This window comes from Dermacentor silvarum, chromosome 11 (genome assembly GCF_013339745.2).
Source record: "Dermacentor silvarum isolate Dsil-2018 chromosome 11, BIME_Dsil_1.4, whole genome shotgun sequence".
NCBI lineage: Eukaryota > Metazoa > Arthropoda > Arachnida > Ixodida > Ixodidae > Dermacentor > Dermacentor silvarum.
In genome coordinates, this window is record NC_051164.1 from 52,299,222 (window position 1) to 52,323,674 (window position 24,453).

The following is a 24,453-nucleotide window of genomic DNA, read 5'->3' on the forward strand; positions in this document are numbered from 1 at the left end:
TAATCACAAAGAGATTGGGAAAAGCAATGATTTACACAGACTTCCTGTGTACTTTGAATGCCATAACATCTAGAAGCACCAGACAATGCATCAATCAATGAACAGCTAAGTTTACTGAACTACAAGCAAAGCAGGTATAGAGATAGCCTTCTGCAGGTACTAAGCCATGTAGGCATAGAAAGGTAGATGAATTTGTATGGATTTGTTGGCAGGCAGAACTTTTCAATCGGGACACTCCACTTGGCCATCTTGAAATGCTGCTTTATCACACACATCCACTTGAAATGGCAAGCAGAATCCATTCATCATGTTTTAATGTTGCAAAAGACAAACATTTCAGTGATATTCATCAACATTTCCATTCACTTACATCTATTCCTGTTATTTCATTTAAAAAGCAGGCCAATATGACAGAATCTTCAGCGTAGGTTACCTTGGTTAAATTTCAGCCAGCCTTGAACACCATTCGAAACCACCTCTAGCTACAGTAGTGAACAACGAAGATATCACGCTGCAGTTTCTCTCTAAAAACATTAATTGCCTGCGTTAAAATAACCATGAGCGGCTCTAGAAAAGAAAATAGTGTTGTACAATACGCACACTTTTGCCGCCACAGGGACAATAATGAACAGCGTTTTGCTTGTCGGTGCTACCATAGCTTTATTTTCCACTTTGTTCATTTCATGGTGCTAACTATTGCATACATTCTCAAGTTTCTGTACTGGTGCATATCTGTGTGCTTGTATGTTTATTTTTCTGTAGCTCTCTCTCCACATCGGCCCTCATCACCTATTACACCTTTACTAGTAGGCCAAGCCCATCTCTGTAGGCTAACCTCTCCAGTTATACAATTGAAAATTTTCTCTCGCCTGTGTACTTGCATTTTATGGCATACTGGTCGGTGTATGCAGTTTTCGTGTGGTTCGTTATTGAATTATGTAAGTTTTGTAGGCAATGGTGTAGGCTATGTTGTGTAAATAGCATGGTGGCAAGTGTCCAAGAGGCTATTGTGCAAAGCTAGTGGCCAGCTCTCTGAGCTAGAAATTCAAGATATCTTTTTGTCCATTACTGAAACACCTGTGCCACTAGTCGTAGGGATGGTATGGCCTCTAAGCTGCTGTTGTACTAGTAAGCTATTGATAAACACACACACACGTGATGTCTTGCACCCTTCTCAAATGGCTGTCATAATTAAGCAGCCCATCTGTTGTGAGCAAATTGCTTCATGACATTGGGCACTTTTTAGAACAGCAGAAATCTGGGCAAAGTTCAGTGATTCGTGGCACAGAAAGGCAGGCGTGCGAACCACAGACTTCAAGAATGACAACGCATTCTCATTCTTCTTGCATCCATGTCTTGCGTGCCTTCCTTTCTGTGTCATGGATGGGCAATTGCTGAATAGTGAAACTAGTCAATAGATAGCATTTGCACGTAAATAACGCAACCACGGTTGTAACTTAAGGAGGGGGGGGGGGAGGAGACTTTCTGTCTTAGAAAAAGAAAAAGGCATACGTTACGCTTATAACGTGAAGTGATGTGGTGAGAAACAGGAAATGACGCACAAATGTGGGTGCCCACTGGGCGCTTTATTCGTCGTTACTACAAACTGCCATTGCAAAACACAAAGGATGAGTGCACGCACAATTTACTTGTCACCTTGTCACTACTGACACCTTCGTCAGTGTCAGCAAGAACAGCGTCGTCCTCCATGCCACGAAAGTTATTGAACAGACAGCACTGCGGAAAGGCCTGCAGGATGTTCAAACATGGTTCTATTGTATGTGTTAGAACATGGCTTTGTGCACGGGGTTGCCTAGGGAAAATCAAGAAGCAAAAAACTCCTTGTATTCATGTCGTGAGCTCAAATGTTACAAGAGGCGCGTTCTGAGGCCTGAAATTTTTCAAAAAAAACTCGCATTCATGCAAATACGGTAATTGTGCCGAGCTGTGATGGGTGGGTGGAAAGTAGCTCGTGAAGAAGTTAAGCCAAAGTGGAGTTCTGCTGGATTTCTTGCTTTTCTCAGGTGGCAGTCCAGGCAATGGAGATTCTGGGCTTGTCTCCAGTTCCTGCCTGTCATCCGGAGGTAAGACGGCTTGGAGTTTGAGAAAGCACAGTGTTGCTGGCCTGCTGGAAACAGTGAATACCCTTCATTAATATTAGATGGCAGGGTGTTAAACCTAAATATTTTTTCCCCCCAGTTTTTGTTTTGAGTGCAGCTCCGGAGTGTGAAAACAATGGTTTGAACTAGTTCGAGTCGGTTTTAAGTTCGTTTTCATAACCGAACAATGATTACAGATAACGACACCAAGTTTGTCTTGTACAGAAACTTGACAGTGCTCCTGACCTGCACGGGAATACATTTTAAGAAATTCGGGTGTGCTGCGTTTCAAAGGATGCATGTACAGTGAAACCTAATTAAAATATGTATCTGGCGGGAATGTGGCACAACTACAGAATAAACGGTAGCACGCACTAACTGCCAAATAGAAACTTGCATCTCTTGACGTTTGCCACCACTGCTATCCTAAATGCAACCCTAAATGTTGCCTAAAATATGCGTTACGAGGTGTTTTTTTTTGCCGAAGCAGTGAAAAAAAATGCAGTTCTGTTCCATGACTCTCAATAGCGCAAACGAGATACCAAACAACACTTGAAAACTTTGGCACGGAACATAGCGGCCAACAAAGTGGCAGAGCAGACAACTTGTCCAGCTTTCCCCAATGCGTATGTGCGAGTTTGTATAACTATCTGTTACTGAGCTAGAACCGGTGCCGCTTCATGAAATACAGTACCTGCTGCCACTTGGTGTAGATCACGGTAGTGGGCGTGCCCAGCAAGCTTTCTTGCGAAGCCCTGCTTCAGGATTGTCCGACGTTGAGGCGCAAACAGTCATACATTCATGGGCCTGTTCTAAAGGTATTGACAGTTATGCTCTTTGACAGTTCAGTTTCAGTCTTAAAGGGGAAATTGGCCAGAATTCATTACACTTCAGAAATTAGTGGCATCAACCTTTTATGTGTCTGGAAACAGTTGCGAGCTCCTCAGATGAGGGATGGCACTTCCTGTGTTAAGATCAGTTGTCTGGCTCTTTTGGTTAAAAAGTTGGTCTAATTTGCATAACTACTTGTCTGATTATACATCGGCTTATTTTAAACTGTATCTCTCCATGGTGAAGGCAATCTGGAAGAAACATTTTAAAGTTCCCACAGTAGCTTTATAAGCAAGTAACGTTACAGAGGCGTGTGCCATGAAAAGGTTACAGTGTATGCATCCAAGGGCTCGGTTAGCGGAGTTTATTCTGGGATGGCTTGCGGAGTTGGACCAAGATAGATCTGTAGAGAGATGGATGGATACCTACGTGTTCAATTATCGTCTTTCCTATTTCAAAGGATTTCGAGTGCTTCTCCTGAAGCACCTTGTTACAAATCACCCACTGCCAGCAAGCTATTTCATAGTCGCCCATTTGAAACGCTCACAAAAGTCTTATAACGTGCCTGCAGCCCTGATGTGTCCCATTGATAACTGCACTAATGGCACTGCAACATGGATGATGCAACACGGTGGATGTTGCTCTACCCGTGAGAAAGCCATGCTGCTGCGGACAGATTGTTATTTTTTGCAAGAAATGTATTTAGCTGCAGTAAAATGAGTTTTTTAAACAGTGTGTTAACTACATTAAGAATATAAATTGGTCTATAACTGCTTGGATGGTTTGGGTCACCAGTTTTGTACACAGGTATAACCTTTGCAATTTAAAGTACACAGGGGTAGGAGTTAGTTTAGTGCATAGTTAAAGAGGTATGCATTAAGATATAAACATTGTTTGTCAGGATTGTAACAGGAATAGTACTGCTACGTACGAGTGCCTTGTTAGCTGACAGTTTGCCCAGGGTATATTTTATTGCACCAGGCATTAGTTAAAAAAAAAAAAAACAAGAATTGTTTTCAACAGTTCTCAGAACCCTGGTGGTTGTGGAACTGCACCTCTAAACATGAAGTAATTTTTTGTGCACGTCCCCCCTCCTCCTGCCTCCGTCTTCTCATCACCTGACCGTGCACCACAGCTGGCATGCTGGGACTGTCGCGGATTCAGCAGAACCCATTTGCCATCAAGACCACCATCCCAACGAGGAGCGTAGCAGACAGCACGGAAAACAAAGGTGAGAGCACTTGCCTGTTTCATTGTCTGGCGATGGAGAGGCGATTCGGGCTTCATTTTGATGGGAGCGAAATGAAAAAAAAACACGCACCAGTGTACCGTGCATTGGGTGCACGTTAAAGAACCCTGGATGGCCGAAATTAATCCGGAATCCCCCACCTATGGTGTGCCTCATAATCATATCCTGGTCTTGGCACTTAACAACCCAGAATGTAATTAATTTTAACTGATCTGCTGCTTGTTGCACCAGTCTTGGAAAAGGTGGGAAAACCTGGAGTTGTCAGAGAAGTTGTCAAAGAGAGAAAAGCCACGTCATTTGGAAATTTACCTCGTAAAAGCAGGCAATTTGCAAGATCCTGTGCATTGGTCTCCTGTCAGACTCGGGAGTGTTACTCCTGCTAAAGAACTCGGCAATTTTATGTTTCTACAAACCGGGAGAACTCTCAGGAGGAAAGCGTGAGTGTAATTCTGTTTGTTGTGGTTGTGTAGCGTTACTGTTTTTTTAAAGCGATAGCTTTCTTTGGTTCTTCCCTGCGCCTTGTGGTTTGTCAGTCTGGTCGTTTACTGCCAACTTGGCACTCTGGATGTCACTAGGTGCTACTAGGTGCCGAATGAAAATAGCAGCGTACCAGCCTATATAATAACCCTTGTATGGTGACCAGCCATAACCACTTTAGTTCCCCTTAGCAAAAAAGATAACTTCCTACACAAAATCTGAACATATAATGTCTGCTCAAAGGCATCTCGAAAGCATGCGAATTCTTTAATAGAAGAATGAATTATGTTTAAACGTAAATTAAACTCTGATGTGTGGAACTCGCATGACAAATTGCAAATGCTGCCTTTACAACTTAACGGCTTACCTTTTCCCGAGATTTGGGGCCCTGTAACGTAAAACTATTCCAATCTGTTTTTATTACAATCTCCTGACGTCAAATTTACGTAACCACGAACGCAAGCATCGGGCAGTGACTTGCAGCGTTGTTTGAACGGGCCAATCAAACACTCTCCTTGTTTATACGAGGCCACATTTGTTTGCTTTCAAAGCCAATAGCATTGCCTTAGTTGACAGGTTTTTCTTATCTAATTGGCTGACCAGAGGCGAGGAGTATGCAGAGGTGGAGAGGGTTTTGAGTGGGGCCGGGCTACTGCAGTGAATGTAGATAACCTTATGAGGTGGGTGCTACCAGCATCTGTGATTGGTATGCTTCTTCTTGCTTACCGTATTTACTCGAATCTAGGCCGACTCCGATTATAAGCCGACCGCCCAAAGTTCGAAGCCAGAAAAAAAAAAAAAACCTTACCTCAAACATGGGCCGAACAAAAAGGCGAGAACAGGGTTCACAAAATAAAAACAGCATTTATTGAATATGAACTCATTCTACGTCATTATCGCTGCTAGCCTTGTCGTTATCTTCCTTATCGCTGCCATTTTAAAGCAGTGCACTAAATTCAGTACCATCAAGCACATTAGAGATGCTGCACTTTTTGAAGGAGTGCACAATCAAAGTTCCTGGGTAAATGCTATCTTCCTTGCGGCGCACACAAAAAGCATCTCCTGTTGCCCCCTCCAACGACGGACGTATTTCTCATCCATGCCGAAGTCCCGTCCAGCTTGAACGTTTGATGATGCCTCTGTGGCTAGCACAACTGTTTGTTAGAAAGCGGTACTATAGTGGCATCGCCTGTTACGATAATGCCAAGCCGCGCGCAGATGCTACACGATACCAATACTACTGATACGACACGGGTCAAAATGGCGACATCACTCGGCTACTTCAGTTGGCTACTGGCGCAGCCAGTAGCAGCTGCGATACTGACTTTTCTAGATGGCGCTAACTATGCACCATATTTATCAGTTTCAGTTCAAAACTGGCGCGTTTTTCAAAATCCTCGAATCTAAGCCGACCCTAGAGTTTCGTATATGATTATTTGAAAAAACTGTCGGCGTAGATTTGAATAAATACGGTAGCGTTCGGTGTCTTGTAGAAAATCGCAGCGACGTGCAACTAAAACGGATGCTCAGCGAAGAAAATTTGGCAGAGCGTGCTGAAAGGGCTCAAAACGTTGTACTGCCACACAAAATTGTTTCTTGTATGCCAATAAATCCATTCTGTTCGGCAGCTCCGAGTAGCAAGTGCCAGAGTGATGAGTGGGCAGCCATCTTCTATTGATTTCGTAACGGGGCACTCTCCGGATATCCCAAAAGAAGTTCAGTTTTGTTCGGCATATTAATGCATCTTTCATGCATACAAATCACTTTGACGCGGTGAGTTCTCGCGGTTTTGTGACATTGTGTGACAGTCAGGTGAAGTGGGCACAGCCCGAAAACTTTTGGCCAGTTGCGGTGGGCTGATGGTGAAAAAGGCATAGAATCCGAAATAATTGTTTTTGTTTTGGACGGTTTATTCATGCATAATCAGTGTGTACACGTCATATCAGATGAAGAGCTTTTGCAGTTTTCCTGGCGTCACGTGACAGACAAGCGAAGTGGAGGTGGCACGAAATTATTTTAACCAATCGTGGAGGGCTGATTGCAGAAACAGAATAGAAAAGTTAGGAATAGCTTCATGTTATAGCGCCTTTGGCTGTGGTCGGCGGCATTCAGAATCAACTTGGCGTGGCTAGTTTCAGTTATGAGGATGCACCAATCGACATGGCCGATTGTGATTGGTGATGGGCAATTGTGATTCTTATTGGTGGTGTATCAAAACTAAACTGTAGGTATTTATGCTCCCAGTCATGCAGTTGAAGTCTGAATTATTGCACGGTGTGCTGTAAGTTGTCTGATATTTTGGTCGTCTTTATATAGTGTTAAGTCTCTGGCTACGGAGTTGTCTGAATAATCAAGCATTTGCGAATTAACGATTGGCAACTGTGTTTTTAGTTTAAGGTTATAAATTTGTAAATTTCGTGCATCCATTTTTTTAAGACTTGCTGATACCTGGCAAAAAAAAACAAAAAAAAAAACAAGGGGGGAGGTCATAAATCAAGATTCTGCTTATAGAGCAGCTAGAATTTTTCTTTTTTTTTGTCAAGTGCAACAAAGTATGCTTTAATTGGTCAGGCAATTGTCTTAATTGTCTTATAAAAGCCATTTTGCATTTTGCATGCACTATTTGAATAGGGAAATTAGAGTTGGCCTTGAGCTAAAGGTTCCTGTATAGAAGAAGCGCCGGTTTTCTTTGCATTTTCACTGCATCGATTCAACAGTTGTGGCGCCTTTTTGTTTGTCTGTGCGCAGAGTCGAAGCCCATTGTTGCTCCGCCCACCTTAGTTCTTGGCGCAGGTGAGTGTGAACACTGCTTGTAGTAACAAGGAGATAATAGGGTGGGCTGGGGAAGGGGGTCACTGAAACAGCTTTGGTGGCACCATAGAGTTTCAATATTACCTAGAGGGAAGTGGCCACCATGCATGCGAGTGTCCTAATGGGCCCCGTGGCACCTTGGGAATGCCAGTATGTTGGCGAACGAGGCTTTGGTCTCAAACTTGACTTGGCCTGAAACGAGGTCATTGCTACACAGATATGGCTTTCTCAAAAGAAAATCTCCGTAAAAAGTGTTCATTCACTCATACTGCACCTTTCAACGAAGTTTACTCGCAGTGCATAATAAGCAAGCGTGGAAAAAAACGAGCTTTTTGCATGGTCACATAATTGCACATCTGAACCCAAGTCTCTATCACTAAATAAAAAATTTGTTCTCTAATATTAGAGAAAGGACAGCTCTTTACGTGCTGTTTTAATGGAGAACCAATAAATCTGATGGCTGTTTCACATGCTGCAACTGGAGCGAAAAAAAATCGGTGCAGTCGCACATGTCGCAATGCGATTTTGTGAGGGCTCAATTCACATGATTGCGATTTCAACAATGCGACTGATGCGACGCCCAGGGTTGCTTGCTGCCACGGTTTTTTACACATGCCACATAATTCTTTTAATGTAATGAAAAAGACGTGCACTTTATAAGATAATTGACCTCTCTGTATTAGGACCAAATAATACGTGTGTTTTGTAACTTAAAGACGTTTTGAAGTTTAATGTTGTTTAGGAGTGGGGGCGCAACGGCGGTTCCAATGCATGACGTGCGTAAACAGCTGTTCGCAGCTGGTTGTTCAGTGCTGTGTGTTGTCTCATGTGCCTTCTATGTGTCGCTCTGCCTGAATAGAATAAAAAGTCCGCAATATATTCAACGTTTATTGGTTTCTGCGTAGGAAAAAAAGAAAATTCTCTGTCAGAGAAGATGCAACTTAACGTGCATGGAGTATTCGAAAACAAATTGACTCTGTTTATTCAAGCCACAGAGCTAAATATGCTTTCGTAGAAAATTCATTACGCTAGCCTGCACACTTGGCATGTCAAATTTAATGAGCAAGTGAGGCAAGATAATCTTTCACGATGCATCGGGAAGTTTACGCGTGTGGAAAACGACAGGAAAAGAATGCATCTAAACGGTCGCACGTTCAGCACAATGTTGAAACTTTGGGTACTTTGTTGCCCTGTCATTTGCATTTGCAGAGGTTGCAGTTATTTAAACTGCTCCGTACACGCGATTTTTGTATGCTGCTCAACAAATTAAAATTGGGACGACCCCCAAAAGGCCATCAGAACTGTTGTCGACGCCGTCGGCGTTCTGCCCGCGTTCGCACTGAATGCGCGCGGCGTTGGTGACTGTTGCCGGTGCCTCTGGGGGCGGCTCGGATTTTTCGACGCTGTCGGCGTCTGTTGTCTACGCCGCCGGCGTATATTGGCGTCCGAAATATTGGGTATGTCCGAAAAATCTATTGTTCGGAAAATCGGTCATTGACTGTAGTTGAAACAGGCGTAATGCACATGGTGCAGCATAGACAGTTACACAAAAACGAGAATGATGGCGTCGTTGCATCCGATATCGCACTGGCACACACCCCACGCCAAGCTGTTTATGCTGTACCCGGCATGCCTCCGCCCTGGAGGCATGCCTTGAAAATGCGTGACCTTCTTTGTGGCTTCTGAAATCCGCGCGAGGCGGTTGCTCGCTCATCTCGAAGGCCTTCGACGATCGTCGCGGTTAGACTGAAGCGGGGCGCGCGGTGTCGTGCGCCCAGTTTGGTCGCGCTTCCGTGGTTTGACACTTTGCGTGTGCCCACGTTTTTTTTTTTCCGTGACTGGGTTCGAAGCGTTCATTGTGGCAGTACGGTGATATAAAAAAAGTTTGTTATATCTGGAAGCAGTTTTTATAGGGAGGGTCAGAAAATCGTAAATTCACTGAAATGTGTTCGTTATAATCGATGGATCGTTATACATGGAATCGATATAAGTGGGTTCGACTGTATTTCGTAAAGTGAGAAAGCATGTGCGAAGATCAGGCCGCTTCAAAGCTGTCAATCTAACCTGCACGTGGTATCTTGGGACTGTTCATTGATGAACCACCCGTACGAACATATTAGCAGCAAGCATTCCGTGATGGCTTGTGGCCCATTGCCACATCGGCCAGCAGCGAATTTCTTCATGACCACACTGTCAAGGCTATTAGGCCTAATGGTATTGCTCCATCAGGCATCGGCGACTGAAGTTATGGTTTGGTGCCTAGTCCACGCAAATCTATTTGCAGTAGCCTCGTAAACTAATGCGAGTGCATGGGATGGCAACGAAGTTGTTCACGACCGTCATCTTTGCGACACGGCACTGTGGCCTCTTGTATCCGACGCCATTTGTAGACGCACATTGGTCTCTTTTGGCAGCTTTGAGCAACCCATCAAAATGCTAGCTTTATATTTACATAGTGGGCATGAAAGTGTCAAGGTCGATTACATGGATTTGCACTGGGAAGCATCGCGCACTCTTGCAGTGACACTCCACATTTGAGAATCTTTAACAGGTGGCAAATGACGTGTAACTTGCCAGTGAAAGGGTGTGGACGGCACCTGCTTTAAATTTTGGGATATTCGATATGTGATTCGATACCCAGCCTTCTTTTTTTTCATTCGATTCGATATTTGATTTGAAATCTACTATTCGATATTCCCACACCTCTACTTATAGCTTCCCAGGAACACTCCTTTCCAGGAGAGGAAGGGAATGGTCGCTGTTGGTGCTCGGTCGACTTGTCCAGGCACGTTAATGTTGTCAGCGTGAGCTAGAAGCTTTGCATTAGGGCCTAAACACGCATACATGCCCACCCAGACGACAGTGCTCGCGAGCACGCCTCTTTTTGTTTCAAGCGCCCTGGAAACATTGCATTCCTTTTCTGTTCTGAGCCGTCGGAATTATCAGCGATAGCTTGTTGGGGCTGTTGTTTTAGCCACCTGACACTAATGTTTGTCACAAAGGCAAGTCGCAACAGTGGCCACAACACCGTTCTATGAGGCTAACCGATGCATAGTGTTGCCACCCCCTCTGCCCCCGATTTCACAACTCTAGAAACAATGTACATATAGGGATGGCGGGTGATCAAAGAGTGCGAACTTGACAACCTGTGAAAGCTGGCGGTTGAGTTCGCCAATGAGATCACTGCGACTACCCACATGACTGTTTCGGACTCAACGTCCCAGGTGCTAAGCTGAATTGACCCAAAAGGCATCGTCTGCTCTTGTCAGTGCAGCAGCATGCATTGTTATCCCTTTGAGGGTCGAATTTTTTTTGCCAAAAGCGACCCCCCAGGGTCGATTTTTTTTACTGCTGATTTAAATTCTTCGAAAGAATCTATTTCGAAAAAATAGGGTCGTAATTTTTTTTAATTGACAGTAAAGTGAGGAAAAAATCGTTTGTGTTGTAAAATACACAATGTCTATTCGTGAATAAGAAGATAAGCGCACTGAAAAATGGTTGTGTGCACGTCCGGAAACCAAAACAAGTGAGAAGCCTTCGTCTTATCACCAACAAGGGGCTATAGAGCTTTTGTGGTCTCCAAAAAAAAGAAACCGCAAAAACGGCAGCATCGTTTGTGTATATACGCGGCTGCCTGGGAACAGGTGTAATCGCGCCGCGGTGGGCGATAAACGATCGAGTAACAAGCGGTCACCTTTTGAGAGATTTGAAGCCAGATAGCCATCTGTTTAGTGCAACAAGCGGGATCCGCCGCAGGAGAAAACTGTAACTTGCCGCCGGTGCCACGCGCGCGCGCGCCGGATGCGCAAGCGAGAGCTGACGCGCCGTTGCCATAAAAAAAGAAGAAAAAAACGAAAAAAAAAACGGAGAGGCCTTGGCGCAAGTAAAAATTCCACGTCTTCCCGTCGAGTGGCAGCACATACCAAGCGAAAATACCAAACTGGCAGTACATACCAAACTTGCCGCCGCCGCGCGCGCCGGGATGCGCGAACGGTAGCTGACGCACCGTTGAACAAAAAAAAAAGAAAAGGAGAGGCATTGGCGCAAGTAAAAAATTCCACATGTTTCCGTCGAGTGGCAGCACATGCCAAGCGAAAGAAATGATCGAAAGAGGCGCGCTTTTTAAATGTACAAGCGATACCGTACATGTACGCCATTGACTATTTTGAGGGTGTTCGCGGAGGTCGTACATGTACGGTATTGACCCTGAAAGGGTTATAGAACTTAAGAGATGATGACCCTGGGCTGAATTCTCGCCTGAACCGGTTCTGGACAGTTTCTTCAAAAAGTTGGTTCGGCTCGACACGCTGACTGCAGTGGCTTTCCAGTCCATCAAATTTTTTAAACATCGTTGCCTGACATTTACTTGTGTTGCAAAGGTGTTGCTGCATTTGTTACAGACAATGCCTGCGCAGTGTCATCATCTGGGAGCCGGATAGTGCTCCGGCCGTCGGCCCTTGCTTTCCAAGCTGAAAAGCTGAAGCAGACATCACCAGGTAAGTTCAGACATCATTGAAGCATCGCTGCGATACTGTCGGCTTTACTGCTGAAGGGGACATTTGCAACTTTTTCTAAGGGGCACTAGATGCTAATGTTCAATTCTTTCTGAATGATAGATTACTCTTCTAGAGCCATTGCCATGTTTCTTTTATGCCAGTGTGGCCAGCTGCACAGATAGTCGCAACACAAGAGGTTGCACTGCAGAATAAATAGTAGTCCTTAGTGGGCTGAAGAGTAACCACAAGGTTAGTTCGATTCGCCTGCACCTCTCTGAACCAGTTCATGGCGGTGCCCGAGAAGTTCGGAAATTGTGCAGCTCAGTTTCTGTGGTGCAGCACAATGCGACACTCAAAACGAATGCTGAGGTGCAGACTTGGTGCAGGCGTCATGTTTGGGCCGACTAATGTGCATGGAGTGTTGCTGGGTAACACTCCCGGGAAGACCAGTTCTAGTACACCTACACAAATACCAGAGAAAGTGTATGGGAGGATAATTGCTGGTAGAACAATTGCTACAGCATTGCTTGTGTAATGCAGTAGATGTGGGTTCAGCTCCCACTGGCGGCAAGTTGCCTTTTGGTCCACTTTCATCTCCCTCCCTTTGCTTTAGCATTTCTATGTTTCAATAAATTTCACAGTTAATTTCCCCTGTGCTTTCTTTGTCTGTTGGTTTCATATCGTTGCGACTACTAAAATTGGGACCCTCGGTTCCCCTTGTTCTCGTTCCCCTTTATACCTATTACTGGCTTTCATGTGGCACGCACTGTCTTTTAGTTGCAAATGCAGGCAGTGCGAGAGGTCGCTGTAGCTTTGACAGTGTTGCTTGCGGGTTATAAAAAAAGAGTATATCATATTTGTTGCACATATAGCTGGCACCGAAAATGCAAAAAATTTAAAAGTAAAGCCGAAGTGCGGGTTATACGCAAATGTTGTTTTTAGGTGTGGCTTCACGGCAGTGTGCGCCGCACTGCCGTGAAGCCACACCTCAGGGCAAGGTTCTTTGCCATTCGAAGTTTTGTTATCGCCTACCGAACCCTACCTTCTCCCCTCCTTCATGATTGCCCATTTTGTTACTGTGTAATTTTGCATTCAGTAGTTGGTAAATATCGTACGCGGCATCAGCATACTCATTTGTCACCCATTTCCCGCGGGATTTTCGGTTCAGTCGCACTTGCACTAGTGCCATCGCCCATGCAGGGGCTGTTCTGTCCGTGCTGTCATCCTCTGTCATGTGAATGCTAGCTTTGAAGTGATCCGATTCGCATCACATGTCACGTGACTGATTCGTCCGTGATTGCCTTCGTCGTCTGAATCCAGCATTGTCAGCATCCCCAAAGAGGGGAGAACAGAGCCACTTGCGGAAGGTGCGACGAGGACGAGTCATGCATCCACAAGTGGAGACTGTACTTTCAAAGATTTAAGCGTTGTTGTATGCAGTTATTCCGCAGGTTATACGTGAGGATTTGATTTTTTTTTACCGGGCTGTTGTAATGGGGGGTGCTGGTTGTATGCGGAAAAACAGGGTAGATATATCTTTCTTTTTTTTTTTTTGCGGACAGATGCAGCATCAACGGAACCGAAGGACAACTCAACCACAGCGACTGCTACCAAAGAACAGCAGCACCAGCAGCAGGCACCATCAGCGTCCAGGGACCCCCGCGAGGTGTCGTCCACGTGTGAATCCACCACTAGCCCTGTCACAAATGGCACGCGGACGAGCGGCACAGTGTCCGGTGCGGAGGACGACAACAGCGGCAGCACCACAACCTCCAGCAGTGGCCGTACCGTCGGCGAGAGCAGCAGCAGCTTTGGCTTGGCCCTAGGGGACCTACGGAATGGCACCTCGTCGTCCGAACACCTGCCAACCCTCGGCAGTGGTGGCGGACTGCTCAGCTCGGCAACAGATGATGCGTGAGTGCCGGTACTCCTGGGAGATTCAAAGATGGGAGGAACATCTGGGTACTATAAGCAAGAAAGTTATAAAGCACCTAAATGGCAGGAAGCCTGTCTTTTTGAGCTGTAGCTATGCATAGGACAACCTCAAGGGTCACCACAGAGCCATTACAATTTATGCTTAACTCATTAACACCGAAACCTTTCTTGGAAAATTGCAACAAAAAAAAACAATTTCTGAATTCGTTCTTGGTTTGCACATACCGTGCTCATTCAGAAATAATAAATATATGCTCTGTTCCTTGCATTCAATGAAGACATTGAATAACAAACGGTTATCACAGTACACCAAAGTCTTAAATAATATTCTCTCAGCGCATGACTGCAAAAGAAATGTAAACCAGAAATTAATATGCATGAGTGCCCTAACTGTGCCGTGGGTGCTGGATTAGCAAACACGCGTGACTCATTCACAGTGAACAAAGCAATGCAGATTGCAGCGTGGACGAGTGGGACTTGTCCTTGGCGATATTGGTACCGAATTGGTAGAATGAGCGCAGTTTTGGCTTGGGGAGGGGGCGGTCAGAGGGCCCTTGTCATAGAATTGCCTCACTGTTAAAGGATGTCGTCTCACAAATCTCATGCCGCAGACGTTTTTTAAATTCTTCAAGTGCAAGTTGAGTGATCGTACCAATACCCGGCTTCTCTCCCCTATAAACCATAAACATTGCCTGGATGTCCATTAGATATTTCAGTTGGACATTCAATACCTCTATTAGAGGTTCAAATAGATCTAGTTTACGTAAAATCTACGTAGGTGGTACTGTCAAAAGTCCTCTTTTTTTACGTCGAAAAGATGTTATATGGATGTAATTGCTGGACATTTGTTACATTGTTTGGATATTAGTTTTGAGCTGAAACACGTTATAAATACGTGCCCAAGATGTAATTTTATACATTCCCCAGCATGTGCGGCAATCGTGTAGTGTCTTTTTCACCTGATAGAAAAATGATACCAGCCTTCAAACATTGGTTCCACAGCAACACTTTATTTTAGAACAAACATTACACATAATAAAGTAATCTTTCATAGAAAAATACAACTTAAATAAACTCACCTGTATATCCTCAAAGAGTATCTCAAGCTTTTATTCAGGATATGTTTAACAAAACGAAAGCTATGTTGAACAGCAAAAATAAGACCTATATCATACAGAATCTTAGGATATTGTTGCTTAGAAAATATAGAACTAAACCAGAGCAATAAATCCCTAAATCATGCCCTTGCAAAGTATACCACAAGCTCTTGCTGAGGAATCCTTGTTATACCATACACAAAACGCAGCTAAGACAATATTGCATAAAAAAATACTAAGATGAACAGAAAGACCTGATATGTCGAAGCGATGAATAGCATGAACTTTAACAAGAGTTCCTTTGAACACGCAACTCTTACATCTGGCAGCATAAAGCTCAATATTTTCTCAGATATATTTGTGACCTTGTCAAAATGCAGACAATTCATGTGCAAGTAAAACAATAAAATCAATAGATGTGCAAGTAAAATCTGCGAAATGTGACTAGAAAGTTGGTCGAAGCAAAATCCACAAAACCTGACTAGAAATACACAAACTACAAACTTCCAGGAGTGATGCACACATCTTCTACGAGTAAAACATTAAACGCAATGCATGGTCCTTGTGATATCTGCAGAATGTGAGTAGAAATAAACAAATAAGTACAATCTTCTTTATATATTAGAATGAAAGGAAAATTTAAAAATAATATTGTGCTGCCGAAATTTATGCTGTTATTTATGAAAGCTGTTTTGGCAATGATGACATCAATGGCAGCAGCAAGCTGGGCACTTGATATAGGAAACAGCACAAAGGTGCCAAGAATGGTAGAAAAAACATTTGAGCAGAGTAACCAGTTGGGCTTGTTGGTTGAACATCGTAGAAGGCCATGGCACGAAACCGACGAAGACAGGAGAGGCACACAAAGAACAGACACAGCACTGACTTTCAGAAAGCTGATTCTTGTTGAAAGTCAGCACTGTGTCTGTGTTCCTTGTCTTTGTTGGTTCCGCACTGTAGCCTTCTATGAAGAAAAAAAAACATGTTGACCCACATCTACACCCACATCTACTCTACAGAAACAGTAACAACTCTACAATATGTGTACATACTGACTTAGAAGTCTATGTGAAGACCCACGGTATGGATAAGTTATGCAATAGAGGTATTGGTTGAACTTAAGACATGTAAATCATTTACAAAGTATACACTTGGCACTGCAGTGGAGCACATGGCACATTCCAGACGTGGTCAAGCAGTTGCCAATATTGGAGCACTTGGTAAAATGCGGAGACGCAATGGGCACTTGGTATACTGCATAAACGGAGAGCACTCGGCACAGCAGCGGAGCACATAACACAGTACTGGAGCACTTGGAGACTTGGTAATGCACTTCGCAAATGAAGACGCCATGGGACACTTTATATACTGGAGAAGTGGAGAGCGCATGGCAGACTGGCGGAGCACATAACAGTACTAGAGCATTTGGCACATTGGTGACATCGTAAAGCACTTGGCAGTTTTGGACAACTCGGCACACTGGATCTAGACGCCACGGGTGATGGGTGAAAGTACAGCAGGCCTAGGAGACCATGTCAGATGTGTCCGGGCTATTCAGTGGCACAGCGCTGAAGAAAGCAAGGTCACACTGGCAGCTAGACGCCGCGGGTGATAGGTAAAGGTACAACAGGCCGAGGGAACCATGTCACACATATCCGGGCTGTTCAGTGGCACAGTCCTGCAGAAATGCTAGCATGGTCACGCAAGGTCAAAGAGTTTAACATAAAATGCCGAGAGCTAATAACTTTTAACACAGGCTTTGGTGAGAAAAAAATCATATACCATTTTTAGATATTACGTATGTGGTAAAAAATATTGATACTTTAGGCTAAGATTTGCACTCAATAAATTTTCTACTATATTCTTTGCACGTAAACTTGAAGCGTAGGGAAAAATTTAAAGGGGGCTAAGGATCGTGCAGTAAGCTGTGGAATAGAGGAGTTTAGTGTGATGGCATAGGAAGATCGCTTCGGTGTATATGCCAAGGTACGTTATATTTCAGTTTGCCAAGATGACTGCTGAAGATGATGTGAAGTGATCAGTTTAAATATTAGTAAGGTGTACGGTGTGGATTCATTTAGAGCAACAATGATGCTAAAGATCATTAGGATAAATATTTGTCTAGCAGTGAACTTACAGGTACGAGATTTCTGGCTTTATACTTTTTGCTTTAAATGGAGGTTGCAGACATAACCCTAAAAGAAGAACTCGTGTGTATCATAGTGTTCTAAATAATATACTGCATAGCTTTTGTATCAACCAGCCTCCCAAAAACCAAAACTGGTTCTAGAAAACATATATACTGCATTATTCAGGGTGGTCTGTGGCTTGCCAGAGTAGTTTTTTTTTGTTCAAAATCCGGTATCAAGTCAGTGGTATCGTATCAGTACTTACATATACCGAGTGTTTCAATTTAGCTGCACAAAATTTTTTAAAATTGCCTGTGGCACAAGCACAATTATAATCCTTGATCTAACGTACTCGATGAGGCGGCCATTACTTTCGCAAGAAATACACCTAATTGAATAGTTAACATAATTATTCTAATAAACCTTTTATTTGTTTTAGAGCACATCTTTCAATCTACGAATTACAGCCGCTGAGTTCACAAGGCGTATGCACTTGGAACGAATTCTCAGGACTGAATCAGTCTTGAGATATTAATTTTCAGTGTCCTACGAAATGCATGGGCGTTCCAGTGAACTTTTAAAGGAAAATGCTGTTTTATGCATTGAAGCAAAGTTAACTAGAATGCCCATGCATTTCGTAGGACACTTTGAAAATTAATATGGCACATTGCAGACGTGGTCAAGCATTTGACAATATTGGAGCACTTGGTAAAATGGAGACGCAAAGGGGCACTTGGTATACTGCAGAAACGGAGAGCACTCGGCACAGCGGCGGAGCACCTAACACAGTACCGGAGCACTTGGTGACTTGGACCACAGACCACCCTGAATAATGCACTATGCAGGTTATCTAGAACCAGTCTTGGTTTTTGGGAGGCTGGTTGACACAAAACCTATGCAGTATAATATTTAGGACACCACAATGCTTACGAGTTCTTTTTTTAGGGTTTAAATGTCCACAACCTCCATCTAAAGCAGAAAATACAAAGCCAGAAATCTCGTACCTCTCAGTTCACTGCTAGACAAATATTCATCCTAATGATTTTTAGCATCATTGTTGCTCTAAATGAATCCACACCGTACAGCTTGCTAATATTTCAACTTATCACTTCACGTAATCTTCTATAGTCATCTTGCCAAACTGAAATATAACGTACCTTGGAATATATATTGAAGCGATCTTTCTACGTCGTTACACTAAACTTGTCCATTCCCCAGCTTACTGCACGATACTTAGCCCCCTTTAAATTTTTTCCTACGCTTCAAGTTTACGGTGAAAGAATATAGTAAATAGGTGCTTCAAATGCACGGCTACACTCGACAGTGCCTAGTGTAAATGATAATAAGTGTACGTTTTGCTAAGAAGCTCACACAGTTATTTTGTTATAACTAGAAAAAATTACTGTTACCCAATTGTATCAATGAAGTTTACTACCTACCTGCCTACCTAATTGTATGACAGTTGCTTCCTCTTCAATACAGGAGAGCTCGAGCTCGAGCCTCACTCATGCTATGTTGCTCAGTTAGAAAAAAATACCCCACTGCTGCTGCAGTGAACATGCAGAAAGGCTCGTTTTTTTCCAATCTGCTTTCGTATCCTAGGAGTGCTTTCCATAGCTGGTTTCAAATTTGAAAGATGTTTAAACCATTGCGAAACATATAAAGACACATTACCTAGGTAATGGCAGTTCTGTGCCTGGCAGAAGCGTGACGCAGCCACTCCCAAATGGCTGTTTCTACAGCAAACTCGCTGGTCTCATGGCCAGTCTGGACGGCACCTATGTTAAATAAAGATTTTTTCATTATATGAAAAAAAAGCATTCCAAATCAAACATATTTATTTATTGACACAGTAAGCAAATTACTACATCTCGAACTTCCTCACAGCAAAACTATTTTATCACCTCAACAACTCGGCCAACAAAAAGATCACAAAAAAATTTGGCGGTGCTCCAAATGCTCTGATGTATACAATGTGCAAAATACGCATGCTGCCACTCCAACAACGTTCCACCTACATATGCTCTTGTCATTATCAAACAGCAGATGCAAAACACGTAGCAGGTGCATTTCAAGTGGAAGCGTGCTCTAACTGTCTTCAAATTTATCAACAAAATTTAGGCTAGTTTAAGGCTACACATACACATACCTCGACAGCCCCACGGGGGGTCTTCATAAAAGTTCTAGCATCTTTTGGAAGATTCCGGAAACACCCCTGTGCTCTAGGGACCTTTGGGTAATGTTACATTGTAGAGCCCACTTTGCAAGCGAAGCTGCGAAATTTTAGATGCTAGTGCTTTGGCTTCCTGCCCGTTCTGCGGTTTCCTGCATGTCAGCGTTAAATACATCGGAAAACCGTTCTTCTGAATCCTCACCGGCTTCGGATAGACACGAGTCACCGAAAACCTCCGCATTACGATTTGAACAATCTGAACTGCTTACTGTCCAATCTGGGCTGGTATTTTGTAGCGATTCCTTATGCTTTATTTACTGGTCTTATCATCCACCACTCACGACGGCTGATACCGTTGATAACGTGAGCGGACCGTCGCTCTGACCACTGACCAAGCGCGAAAAGCACGAGGAGGCATTAGCATCGGAAAGGCACCGCTACAAAATACCAGCCCTGAACAATGGCCAGTAGCAGCGCTACTGCTAACAGGCGTTGCGCTTACTGCATTGAAGCTAGGATACTCGCTTTAGGAGTAGCTCACTTGCGGTTTACTTTTGGGCACGCTACTGCTAGCCAGTCGCGAACGCTTACTGAGCTGCCGGTGTGCAAGGCTGTCGCCTGCCTCGACAGGCTGGCCAAGCGCTTCAAACAATTCGGCAACCTCGCGGCGTGCTCTGCTCTTAACATCTCTCAACATAGTGTTCATAATCAATACACATAAGCATGCTGGCTACGCTAGCAAAAGTTTACTTACCGTTACGAGACAAAGGGCTGATGTTCCCACCGGAGCTCTCATCGCGCCTCTGTGCCGCCACTTTCGATGGTGCGATGAACAGACGTTCAAAGCTTGCGGTTCGTACGACTTTCTGATCGGTGGGCACTCTGGAGGACGCCAGTGACGATCACGCAGCCCCAACCCCAACAGCACTTCAAAAAACTAATGCAAACACGCGACTTCAAGCTCACTCCGGCTCCGAGAAGAATGATGCAATCGCAACGCAATGAATACGCCGCCAAAGCAGGCAGAATGAAAACCCGAAACATTGCGCCAGACTGCTTCTTGCCAATTCTTCTTTAAAATTGCTACTATATTTACGTTATTATTTTATAATATTAAATGCTATAATATGTAACAATAATCATACAAAAACGCAACGTTCACAAGGTTTTATCTTTAAAGTATAAACAAAAGGCCCTTGATAACTGTAGGCGCCATTTTGTTAAGGACAATTTTCAGAATTGAGGCGCGAAATTTGAAATTTTACGTTCATTTGCTAGAAAAAGTTATTTCTTAGAAACAAGCAATTAACACAATACAGTGAAAGCTCGTTAATTCGGCCCCCGTTAATTCGGAAATTCGGATAATTCGGCCTGCTAATTCCCTCCCTTCAAAAATGTACATATGCCTATGGCAGCGAACTCTCGTTAAATCGGCACGAAATTACGCGTGCACCGCTTAATTCGGACTGGAGACAGGCCAATACCGGCGCTGAAGTGAGTTTTTGGAGTTTTGGAGCGCAGAAATCAGTACTGGCACGTACACACTAGCCGCAAAACGCGCGCGGCGCGCCGCCGGCGGCCAAAACGCAGCTGCGGCAGGGCGGCCACACCAACCGGCGGCGCGCCGCTGCGGCAATCACGTGACAGACTAGACTCTTCCCCCCCTCAACGTTTCCCCCCTTCTCGAACTAACCGCGTTGTCATGGCAATCGTGGAGCTCTTAGGTGCCTAGGGACATAATCGCTTAGGGACTTTTGAGGCACTGGTCTCCGCTGAGCGTGGCTCTCTTATCTCCGGGACCGGGCGCAGTGACCTTGCCGAGCGTAGCTCCTACGTGCGTAGAGAGCGAATCGTTTAGGGCGCGTTGAATGTCTGGCGGTGTCTGGGCCACGCCGGCCGCGCTGTTGCGTTTGTTCAGGGCCGTTTATAGTCCGACGTAACGCGAGCGTGCACGCTACGTCACGTTGGCGGAAACGAACCTCTCAACGTAACCGGCGGCTTCCGACGCGGCCCGATGGGCACGGCTCCTGACCCATTCGCGCGTTGGTCGCGCAGAATGCGCCAACCCACAATGCATTTAGCGCGAAGAAATAAAGGCGCCCACTCCACTTCGCCGATGGTCGCAGACAGCCGTTCAAAGCGGCGCGCGGGCTTGTGATCATATTGCGCATGCTCCGAAGATAACAGCCGACGCGCGCGCGTCGGAAGAGATGGCGTTTCGGCTGGCGCAGCGTGGCTGGCCGCGAACGATGCTGGCCCGCGCGCCGATAACGTCGGACTAGAAACGAGCGGTCGGGCGGGTCCGCATGACACCAGTTTCCCGCGCGCACGTCAGGGAAGCGGACTGCTCTCATTGGTCTCCTTCATGCGCGGCACGCGCCAAACCGCAAGAAATCGGTCCTGGAGCGATCCCTTCTGCGGCTAGAAAAACCCGTTTCGCGGCTGCTTTCACGGCGCGCGCGTCTTGGCACGCCGCGACGTGAGCCGAAAGAGACGCGGCGCGCGCCTCGGCGCACGTCGCGGCACGCTTGCACTGGACGGGTTGGCGCATGTGCGAAAAGTCGACCTTGCCGCCCAGCTTTCGACGAAAAAAACAAACAACCATCACGGACTTCTTTACGAAGTGAAGGTATGGAATAAAAGCCTTGTTCATACGCATATTTTGTTGTCCATTCGATAATTCGGCATTCGGATAATTCGGACATTTTTTTTACTCCCTTGAGATCCGAATTAACGAGGTTTGACTGTACTAATACCGATTGCTATACCTACATGTGCACCAACCAAAAATTATCGAATTGGGGTAGGCAAGAGATAAAGGCGAGCTTTGGACGCAATGATTTATAGCGCGTCGAAACAAAAAGATTGCAATTATGTAATATTGTTTATATTTCAGGGAACTGTCACTTCTTGAGATTATTTAAACAATACAAAAGCAACAAAATAAACAACACAATCATATTAAAATAGTGCATGAGATATTAAAATAATAAAATAAAATAGCACAGCAATTATATAATTGAGATTTAGACAATGTCGTGTGCAATATTACGAGGATGCGCGGGGAATATACTTACATTGTGGAGTGGATTGCAGATAAGCCTTGAAGGTCAATCATAAATTAACACGACAGCGTTAAGGGCCCCGTGTCGCAGAAAATGCGGCATTGGCGTCGGCGTCCGTGGCGGAGAAAATGATCCCGAACCACCCCGACCGCGCAGGCCCTCCGTGTGGCGCAAGGTGTTAGTGAACAAAAAATTGCATTTCTCACACTAAAATCCGTCAGAAAAACCACAGCCTACAGCCATGGTGGCATCGGATTGAAATTTGAATGTACGAGAAAACAATTCTGTTACGAGGAAACGCAAACACAAACCCCTTTTCCGCATTTCTACCATACCAACAGTGGTGCGCTCGGGTAGTTTACTTGCGAAAATTCTATCCAGATGTCGCTCGCATCCTCGACAAGGTCAAATTGGGACTTAGCCTGCCTAATGCGTTTTGGACACTTGCGCGCGTCGGGGCAATAGCAAACAATTAATAAAATAATTAAAAAGGTCCCAGGGCCTTGACATTTTAATATAAGACGACTTATATTGCCCCTGTAAGAACGTCTTCCCAGCAATCCATTTCTGTTTCAAAGTGAAGCCCACTTTAAGGGGATTGGTGTAAGTTTGGTCTTTTAAGCTGGATTTCCAACATTCTGTGTTGCAGTGAAGCCTAGTCATAAAGAAAAATGCGATGCTAACGGGGCCCGATAACTCTATCGCATTCCACTCTTAACGGCGAAGCTTAAGCGACCTCCATATTTTTTTTTGCTGCCCGAGATTTCAATGTAGCTCTTAATTACTCAAACATCTCAAGCATTCATAGCACTTCCTAATGTCGGGGTAAATCTATCGGTAATGTCATATCCCCAAATTCGGGTGAGTTAAATAATAATAATAATAATAATAATAACCCAATAATAATAACACTACACACCACGTAAGTGCATACATACATACATTCATACATTCATTCTGCACGCCTTCGAAACGTAGGAGGTATGGTTCAAGTGCTATGTGTACCAATTATTTTATGGTGCCTGAATGATATCCTATGTACATCCATAGTATGTTATCTGGTAGTCTAACATTCATGTAGATAGTACATCTTATAGACATCCATGCATTTCCTAATAAAAAAGGTACGTACTCGAGATGTAATATGTACGTCACCTCAAGACGTTGACGTTTGGATCAATTATAGACGTTGAAGAGAGGTTCGTGGTTCACAGGGTCATTTGGTCTCCGCTTGTGCGCTGGAAGCTAGAGGGGAGTAGCGAATGAGGCCATGCCCCACCCAAAAGTTGAGTGTCTCAGCAGCAAAAGGGTTCATCGCGGTACTTGTGGCTGCCGCTGTAGACTACGCTACGCAGCATGCCATGGCTATCTCGGAGGCTATGCTCAGCAGGACGCAGCTACGCACAGCTGTCGTGCATAGACCAGCACTGCAAAGATGAAATGATCTTTTCTATCTTTTCGAGATCGCAGACTTATATATATGCTTGTCTCATTTAACTTAAACTTAGCAATTATGTATTACTGAGAATGTTCTCACGATCAGCCAATAGCTGTTGGTGGGTCCAGCTGCTTGCTATGAGTCTGCATAATGACGTGGTGGAAGCGAGAACACACGATTTTTCGCGGTTTTTCGCGAACTAGCCTTAGACATGATCAGGACAGGCGACCCGAGATTGCAAATTCACTGCTGCATACAGTGCAATAATAGTACAGAAGACTTATGTTAATTGAGTACAGAAGACTTACGTTAATTGAACTCCTGTTAATTAAGGTCCCGGCCGGCGCCCATGCTGGGTGCCGGCCGGGAACGAACAAAACATTTAGTATTGCGATCGTGAAATTGACATTTGCTAGATAATCCGAACTTGACCAGTTAGCATGCACGTGCCTCACCCCTGTGGTGACCCCAATAACGACCCCTCTAGTGGCAGTGTTTGTCTTGGTGGAGCTTAGAGAACAGTGAATGCGTTGAATGCACATCATCTGTCATTGAAAATTCCTATTTTGGCCTGCCCTAGGAAGATTTTCAAGCAATAACGATAGCACACGATGTCTTATTATGGTATTTACTGGATTCTAATGCACGCCTTT

The 24,453-nt window shown here is 44.5% G+C and overlaps 1 protein-coding gene across 2 annotated transcripts in view; it reads left to right on the forward strand.

Annotated features, from left to right (window-relative positions):
• The window catches only part of LOC119433412 (ran-binding protein 3-like), a 150,768-nt gene that overhangs the window by 100,930 nt on the left and 25,385 nt on the right, over positions 1-24,453 (forward strand). For both annotated transcript variants that reach the window (XM_049659417.1, XM_037700615.2), the window contains exons 2-6: positions 2,025-2,084; positions 4,066-4,161; positions 7,405-7,449; positions 11,868-11,963; positions 13,526-13,877. In XM_049659417.1, coding sequence (XP_049515374.1) covers positions 2,025-2,084; positions 4,066-4,161; positions 7,405-7,449; positions 11,868-11,963; positions 13,526-13,877 — 649 coding nt within the window. The remainder of the gene's footprint in view (positions 1-2,024; positions 2,085-4,065; positions 4,162-7,404; positions 7,450-11,867; positions 11,964-13,525; positions 13,878-24,453) is intronic.